The sequence below is a fragment of the Limulus polyphemus genome, unplaced genomic scaffold (genome assembly GCF_000517525.1).
Source record: "Limulus polyphemus unplaced genomic scaffold, Limulus_polyphemus-2.1.2 Scaffold5124, whole genome shotgun sequence".
Classification (NCBI taxonomy): Eukaryota; Metazoa; Arthropoda; class Merostomata; order Xiphosura; family Limulidae; genus Limulus; species Limulus polyphemus.
The window spans coordinates 1060-10754 of record NW_013670734.1 but is presented as its reverse complement, the minus strand read 5'-3'; the positions used below and the strand labels follow the sequence as shown (position 1 = coordinate 10754).

The following is a 9695-nucleotide window of genomic DNA, read 5'->3' as shown; positions in this document are numbered from 1 at the left end:
TTGAGAGATATATATTAGCCATCTCTATATATATTTTTTATTTTATTTATTATATATATATATATATATATATATATATATATATGAGAGAGAGAGAAAGACACTGGCAGATTTAACAACTGACTGAGTTTCTTCGATAAAATATTTCAATTTCGCATCTTCAACGGAACTGGAAAACCAAATCACTGAAGGAACCAAAGCGCAAAGCTTCATGAGCGAGTCATGCGTTAAAACCTTGGTAAAGTTCCAATAGGATAGTTTTACTAACCCTAAACCTACAGCACTAAATACGTTTTGCACCTGCTACCGTCGAACTCATCTTTGACTCACAATTTTTCCTCCTGTCATAGATTCAATGCTAATGTTAGGAGTTATCCAGTGCCTTCTAGAAGTTGTGTTTTGTAACAGTCATTTTCTACTCCATACACAAAGTCCTTTTTCAAGAAAAGAAACACGTGAAAATATTATTTTTAATGTCGCATCTATCCTTCTATAAATTTGTTTCTACATTATTTAAAGTTCGGACATATTTTTAAAAGTTACCACTCTTGGCCACTCAAAACCAAGAATTTATGAACGTCGCATTATGGTCATTAACTTTCAACAATCCGTGATTTTTGTTTGGCCACAGAGACCTAAAAAGTTGACCTCATTAAGTTTTTGGATCAACCTTTCCATGAGATAATTTTCTATTAACTATAGTGTTGTTAGGGTCTTTCTGATAATTTTCTAACAACCGTAGTGTTATTAGTCTTTCTTGACGTGAATCCACGTGTTCAATCTCCGTCTTGTGTTTATCTCGTCAATGTAAAATCTTGATCCAGATAAATTAAGTTCGTCACGTGTGTTGCTGTGGCACCCTGACATTTCCAAACTCCAAGATCACTATTATTTCCCTTGAGGCAAGTTAACCACGGTGTAGATTTTCCATTTATTTTTTAAATCAGTACATGACCTGCAAATTAAATCCTCTGCCACCAAGACAACAGATCCACGTAAAAATCCAGCGTCATGGTATGAAGGCGCTGTTATTCTAGAGATAGCTTTTAGGAAAAGCATGGATATGTGTTGAGTTTATAAATATATGTCTCTGTTTTTTATTCTACTTTGTACTTACAGGTATGTGTTCTGAGTTATCACTAATGTAGTAACATGACGTGTCCACTAGTGGACAATTAAGGCGTGATTTCACAAATATCCTCCAAACAAATCACTGTTTTGTAGCTCAAACATCTAGCGAGAAGCAAATTTCCTTATTGTTCACGGCCCCATTAAATGCCGACTCATAACATCGACAGGCACTTACCTAGAGATGGCGCGTGCTTTGTACGAATTCACTCAACGAAACATTTTAAGCGCGAGCCCGACCACTTGACAAAGCCACGATATCTTGCAGCCGGTACAACCGTCAACCGAGACGGCCTATTTTATCTTGTCTGATAGGATTCATCTGGAAAATACGGTATAATCTAACCAATCAAAAGCCACTTATGACTTAACACAACAATAACAGAGAGGGAAAGGACTAAAAAAACTTGTTAATTAGATGTTTTAGGGAAAACGTATCCAACTTTCAACAAATTTTACACAGGAAAACAAACCCCTAACATTCACTAACATGTTATAAATTTTTCACAGAGAAAAATACTGAACATGAAAGAAACAAATAAAATACAACATAAACACTAAAAAATGTCAAAGTTTAAACAGACAAAGCTTAGATAAATAAAGCTATTATATGAAATAACACAGCAGTAAAGCATCATAAGGACTACTATAAGACCAATCCTTACTTTCTGTCACCTCACCAAATATTCGAAAAGACAACTAAGCAATGTTTATAATTCACTGTTGTCGACAGGAATTTCTTTTTCTAGGCAAAAAGATCGCATACCAACCCAACTTTGTTCATGAATCGTTTAAACGAGCACGTGCGACAGCTGCAAGGTTAACTACCCTGGCAGAACCACCCGTACGTAACCATGGTGATACCCTGAAAATACAATGCAGTGGTTAAATTTCTGTCAGAAGACAAAGAGTTTTATATTTTGTTCTTCACAGTAATTTCTTTGGGAACTGGTAAAACATGACAATTTTTTTATTTCTAATAATACATACACGTCTTCTCTCACAATACTTTTAACTACACATCAATCAGGACTTCTTTACGAAAGAGGTTCTTTTGTTTACACTTTTTTAGTGGCTGGAGAACCGAAGGTGTGTGTGTATGTATGTCACATCTTGAAACTTATAGGTCTCTGTGTCACATTTTTAAGACTTGTGTGTGTCTGTGTGTTATATTTTGAGACTTATAGGCGTCTGTGTCACATTTTGAGACTTGTGGGTTTCTTTGTGTTACATATGCGTGGCTATATGTGTTATCGATCTTCATTCTGCCTTATTTAATATTTTACTTTGCTTTTCTAGAATCTAAACAATAGAAAGTCCGCGCCAAATAATTCTCTCCTGAGAGCAATGCTGAGACTGGAACTGATCGTATAAAAAATATCCAGCAACTTAATAACATGGTGTAGGTGGGTTCTTATTTGAAACTGGAGCGTTGCCAAACAGGAAAATAAAATTAAAAAAAAAGTTGTTATATTCTATCAGCGTTGGAAGTTTGACATACGCCAGCCAGATGGGAGCATTTCCAGAAGAGCTTCTGTTAACGTTTGTATAACGTCGGTATACAAGGAGATTTCATTTCTCATGTTCCAAAAATATCAAAAGACACCGTGCAGACAGACAACTCCGTTCCTCTACTGCACGAGATGACGCAAAAATCTAAACAATATAAACCTCTAGTCATGAAGTACGCCTTCTACCTATTGTAGCTAGCGTTCACTAGGATTTTCATGTGTGTGTGAATTAATAAATATAAACATACACAGTCAAACATTAGTCATAGCCTAAATATGAAATAATTACTTTCTTTTCCTGGTGCAAAATATACCGAGGAAATATCTCAGGGGCCAGGAGATAATTGACTTTCGCCTATGAAAGTTCTAGGCAGCCTTGCCTGGATAAAGTGTGTCACAGCTGAAAAACTAATAAAAGTTACCACCATAATATTTAGGCTTTAAATCACCTACTTGTTTTTTACCATTCACTGTCGGTGGGGTCCACATTATTAGATCATGTTAAGTAATTTTACGTTACCACAGTCAGTATAAAGAATTGACTAAAACGTATGGATGAAATCACTTATTTTCTACATAAAATACGCAAAAATCGTCAGTTGTAATTACAAGAATTTAATGTAATATTGATAATGTTTTTCTTGTATGACTCATATATTATTAAGGATCCGATAACCAAAAAACTCACGGAACAACAAGCAATATGGAAACTGTTTAGATACCAATAACGTACAGAGGTCAATACAAAAAGATTTTGTGAAAAATTCATCTTTTAACATGGACATCATCTGACTAATTAGTTTGCCCTTCTGAACTCTATAGATTCCTTACATATCGTGACTCTTATCAGAAACTGATAAAAAGAAAAACAAACTCAGCAAGTTTAAATATAAACAAACACGTGCTAGGCACGAGAATACTGGAATTAAGTTCACTCTCATATGCTGGATCCAGTAATGTGACTCCAAATTATAGTAATTACAGTCAACATTTTACCAAACAAATTTAATCACCCTATATTTTCTACTGGTTTTAAACACAATTTGTTCAATACCGTTGGTAAAACAAATATGAAAGAATTCATCAATCTTTACATTACCAATTTAATATTCCATTTTCTTTTACAACATTAAACTCACAATTCCTGACTCTTTTTCCAAAAAGCTATCTATTCAACCATAAGAAAACTCGTATAATTATTATCTGATTCAGCTTGAAAATGAAGCTGGATATTTGATTAATGTGCTTGAGATTGTAATAGATAATTTTTCTATTGGTGTATGATTTCCTAGAATAAAGTAGCTGGAAATACAAACTTAAAATATTATTAGATAAACAGTTGAGTTTCAGAATTACTACTACATTTGTGGATTGCCCGATGATGCACAGAGAGTTTAAATTTGTTTATGCTTTTGTTGAAAAGTTATAATGATATAATGGTCTATTTTGTTTTGATATTTTTAGTCAAGATAAAAGTTAACACTGACAGCAAAAAATAAGGAAATCACTAATACTGAACATAGAAAATATGGAGAACATTGACCGAATACAGTAGAAAATACAGAGAACACTGACTGAATACAGTGGAAAATACTGAAGTCATTAACATTAAATACAAAAGAAAGTGTGAAGTCCAATAACAGTCAATACAGTAGAAAATACAGAGTCAACTAACATTGTATGCAATAACAAATACAGACATGTCCATTAAAAGTCAATACAATAACAAATACAGACATGTCCATTAACAGTCAATACAATAAAAATACAGAAATGTCCATTAACAGTCAATACAATAACAAATACAGAAATGTCCATTAACAGTCAATACAATAAAAATACAGACATGTCCATTAAAAGTCAATACAATAACAAATACAGACATGTCCATTAACAGTCAATACAATAAAAATACAGAAATGTCCATTAACAGTCAATACAATAGAAAATACAGAGTCAACTAACATTGTATGCAGTAGGAAATACTGAGTACAGAAGCAAATACAGACTATTAACAATGAGTACAAAAGAAAATACAGACTACTAACAATGAAAACAGTAAAATACAGAGACCACTAATACTGAGTACAGAAGAAAATACAAACTACTAACAATAAATACAGTAAAAATACTGAGACCACTCACTGAGAGCAATAGAAAATAGACCACTAACACAGAGTACAATAATAACAAATACAGAGACCATTGATACTGAGTGCAATAGAAAATACAGACCACTAATAATTAATACAGTAAACACAGAAACCCTCAATTCAGATCACCTACACTGTAATACAGTAAAAATTACACTTGTCATAATGAAATTAATTTCTCTAATAATAGAAAGATTCTAGTTCAAGTTTATATAAGCACAGACTCACTATCCTTAACTTAGTCAGCAAATCAGTTACATGTTTACATGCCTAATTCACTATATAACATTGTTTTTAAAATTATCTACTGGATATAATACCAGACATAAAATAAAAGTCAGCCAATAAGAACTAACCGTCATGAACACATTTATTTTCTATCCAATTATAGTTCTTGCAGCAACAAAGGACTCTTTTAAAGATTCACACAATCCAACTTAAATACAGACCAATCTTCATACCAGGAGACACCTTCTACCACTACTAATACTAAACAGGAAATATGACTAAAGAAGCAAGTAACAATCTAACATATGGTTTACTGACAATGAGGGCCTACAAACCAGAATAAACTGTATAATTAAAAAAACAAATTTTGATTTCTCAGTAATACTGGATTCCAAGATAAATGCATTTTGTTGTGTAAGCCAGATCTTAAGATTTACTTTAGAATAATAATCAGTTTAATTCAAATTATAATGAAATATAATAATGAAATATAATAATGTAATATCATGTAAGCCAGTTAAAAAAAAAAAAAAGATTCATAGAATGCATTAGCTTATTAGCTGGGTATTCTCAATCATAATGGTTTTAACCATATTTCTAATAAGGTTTACTGAAGTCAGAACAATTTTGATCATTTTTACTTCTAAGTTCACAAACTAAACAGTGATTTTAAATTTAAAACTTCATTAAATGTCCAGAATGTTTAAAAATATAACTTACAACAAAATAAATATGCAGCTCAATCAATCATTCAATTTGCAACTTGTTACTGAGTTATACTGGTTTAGAGAAACTCCACTCCTCATCAGTAACCCTAGGCAAGGGCAAGTCAAAAGATTAAGACTTGACTTCATATAATGGTGGAGTGCATATAAAATGTACGGTGTTTTGAAATGTCTTTTACTTACCCGGGGATATATAGTTACATAAGAATTGCAAGAATATACAGCACTGTGCTACTAGTTTATTCTTGTGAATTCTTCAGCTGATGAGGGGTGGAATTCCCCAAAACCAGTATAACTCCATGAGAAGTGATATATCAAATGATAGATTATTTATTTTTGTATTTTACACTACTTGTTGGCTGAAGAATACACAATAATAAGTTAGTAGCATTAATGCTGCTTATTATACGTTATACAACATTTTTCCACAGACTAGGTTAAGAGGTCTGAAATATATGATAAAAATAAAACTAGGATCGGATTCCTCAGATTAATGAGTTGTTTTTCTACCATTCACTACCAGTGAAATCTACCTATATCACTACCAGTAGGATCTACCCATATCATCACACTGGATAATTGGTGCTACTATAGCGTAGTCTACACAGATATCATAAACACCATTCACTAAAACATAATTTCCTGCTAAATATTTTATATCTATCCATGTTTTTGTTCATCAAATAATAATAATTTAATGAGTTGTGTGTTCTAAAAGAGTACCTTAAATTTAGGTTCTAATTGTGCTAGTTTTGATTGTTGGAATTTATTTCATTCCCATTATATTTGCCCCAAAAACGTTATGTAATGGTATTTTATACTTTAATAGTTTAAAAGCATTATTTATAATAAATGGTACCAATTGCAAGTAAATGAAAGTTAAAATGGTGATGATGATGATAGTATCTGTGTAGACTGCACGCTATAATAGCACCATATAATTTTATGATGTTTGCTTGTTCAGACACTCAATGTAAATTACTGAACAAAAAATTGGATGAAGATATTAATTTTTTATGTAAAATACATAAGGAACCAAGCACCAATTAGTAGGATTTGTGTTTATTAAAGACTGTTAACAACAAAGTCATAAACAGTTTTAAAAAATGTGTTTAGAAAAAATCAATGTTCCCACAGGTAAATCCTGGGTTATACAACTATGCATATACCTTTATGGCAACCAATACAACTTATGAATTTTAAATCCTTGCTTTCAGAAACAAGCTTTACATTACACTACAAAAAGAACATAACACACTGAAGCTAAATATGTTAGATAAAACATCATGGAGAGACATGCTGAAATTTGATGTAAGTTGTCCTAGTTTATCAAAGTATAATTAGTGTTTACAGAAAAAATTACAGTGCAATTTTACTCAATATATTTACCTTTTACATTTCAATCAAGTAATAGTTCTAGCATTTTTTAAACTTAAAGATATAATGGATTTTGGTAATGTTTATAAAACATCAATCTGTGTGCGAAAACTAATTTCATTTAAACATCATTAAATATTTAATAATTTCACACTGCAAATTATATATATATATATATACATATATATACACGTGTATGTATGAGAAGCCAACCCTTGCTCATAAAGTTGACACAACTGCAAGTTCGCAGCATCATGATGTTCACATTGGTGAACATTACTTAATCACAGTAAAATACTCAAAAAAGTTATTTTACTTGTTCTATTGTTGAGGCCTTACTTCAAACAATGTCCACACTTTTACCTAGTCTAGATAAGTGAGCTATGAACACAGGTTAAAAAATTAAATGTAGAACATTTTGATGTGGCTTGATGCAAGTGTTTAAAACTCTGAGACTTAGACAACAAGCCTCTGATTGGTCCATTTCAGAAGTATTATAAAAAAAGGTCAGGAAAGCAAAATTCATTATGAATAGCAAGTCTGAGCTTTTGAATCTGATCTTGATTTGTTCCTTGGTAGAATTACTTCTTGTGTAATGACCAATTTATAGAATATTTTATCTGATAATGTGATTTGTGCCCAAAGTTTAAGATTTTTATAACATTAGTTGAATATATATATATATGAATGTGAAGGACTACGTTCAGTTTTGATACTTTTGTTGATTATTTTGGTTGAACAGATGGACCAAACAGCTTTTTTTGTTTTTAGCAGCTCCTATCATGTTCTCACGCTTCTTGACACTTAGTTTAAACACGTTACTGTCAACTACATCCCCACCATATTTAAAGTTCCACCCCATTCTTGAAAACCTAAAATCTTTACTTATACTTCAGGATTGTTTTTACTTCAACAAATATAACATCATCAGCCAGTTACTATTACTAATATCAGACCATGAATGTATGGAAAATGTATTCATATTTTTCTAATTCTATGAAGTTTCTGATGATACTCATCATTTTAACCAATCCAAAAATTAAACTGGTCTTTGAAGGCACACTGGAAAGCCTGATTATTAGTACTTTAATATCACTAAACAGAACATCAGTCTTAAGGAACTATTAATAATTGAATTGGTGCTCTTCCAACTTGTCAAAATTCATGTGCCATGTATCCATGCACTATAAAAGTATAAATTATAATGTCCAAGATAAAGAACTGAACTTAAAAGACAAGTATATGTTAGTTTGTTAACTCAACGTCCTAAGCTCCAAGTCGCCCATTAGAACATCTGCATGCACCCATTTTTCTGTGTTTGTGCAAAGTACAGAAACATGAATTACAAAAAAATTGAATGTTACTTTACCTTGTAATCATACATATATGACAAAACAAACATAAATTTGAGTCTTCGTCTTACTGTAATTTACAGTGTAAACAAACTGCCTTACAAAATGCTTTTAAATATTACAAATTAATGAAATGTTAAATACAAGAAAATAATTTTACTCACTATAGTATGATTTATTTATTCGTAACTAGTGAACTTAAAAGTTTCCAAGTAGTCTTAAGAGCCTAAAGTTGGCTAGATTTTTAGTAATTAAATTTTAGTCCCAAAGAACTGACGTTAATGCTATCTTAACACTACCGTATGATAAACTTACTTTTCTTTCTTTCTCTCTAAAAGGTATAGCATGCCACGGCATGTCCTTAAAGTATTCCTCGAATTTCTCTTCATCTTCATCCGAACTGACAAAAACTATTGAAAAACTTCCTTTCTTGGCACTACAATTAAAATTGTTATAGAAATTGATTAAGTCAGGTGTAAATGCTCGGCAGGGTGGACACCAGTGAGCCGAAAAGTATAAGCCAATAACCTTTCCCGGCCCACACATATCCTCAGTTTTTATTCGCTCGTTGTCACCATTACTACACAGTTCTTCACCAAGCAGATTTGTGATAAAACTGGTTTGACTCATGATGAATTCAGCTTAACCTATGTGATCAACATGTGTGCAAAAAACTCCAGAACAAGAAGACTTGTAATATATTGAGTGAATTAACTGTTACTCAGCTAACACAACTCACACGTCTTTCTCGTACTTACAATACGAACTGACGAGCGTTCAGACGAACAAGTCAATATTTTAAATTATTTCACATACTCTCCGCTAGAGGCCTCTATATACTCAGTTGAGATTATTTTTCAGTATTTCCCTTTGTTTTTTCTTTTCAGATATCTATGCTTTTCTAAACAGAGAGAAAAAGTTATTTGCTATTTCACATTAAAAATAGCTCAAATGAAACATACTAAAAGTTTAAATTCAGAAACCTTACGCTTCACAAAACAGTTTTATAAATGAAAAGCATTGATAAAGTCAAAAATGATCACATTTTAACAATAAAGCTAGAAAAAAAAACTACATTACGAAGCCGTAAGGACGAATCGTTGGTTGAGATAAATAGTTTTTCTTATTATTATTATTATCTAATCAAAAACAACTTAGGTATGAAAAAAGGTGCGGCCAATAAAGGATTGAGCGTGCGACTTAAAGGAATGATATCAGAAT

The 9695-nt window shown here is 31.7% G+C and overlaps 1 protein-coding gene across 1 annotated transcript in view; it reads right to left on the bottom strand.

The window, feature by feature from the left end:
- Positions 1 to 9221, bottom strand: part of LOC106472158 (nucleoredoxin-like) — a 33018-nt gene extending 23797 nt beyond the window's left edge. The window contains exon 1 of the mRNA XM_013932787.2: positions 8790 to 9221. Coding sequence (XP_013788241.1) covers positions 8790 to 9104 — 315 coding nt within the window. The 5' untranslated portion in view covers positions 9105 to 9221. The remainder of the gene's footprint in view (positions 1 to 8789) is intronic.
- Between the last annotated feature and the right edge of the window lie 474 nt (positions 9222 to 9695).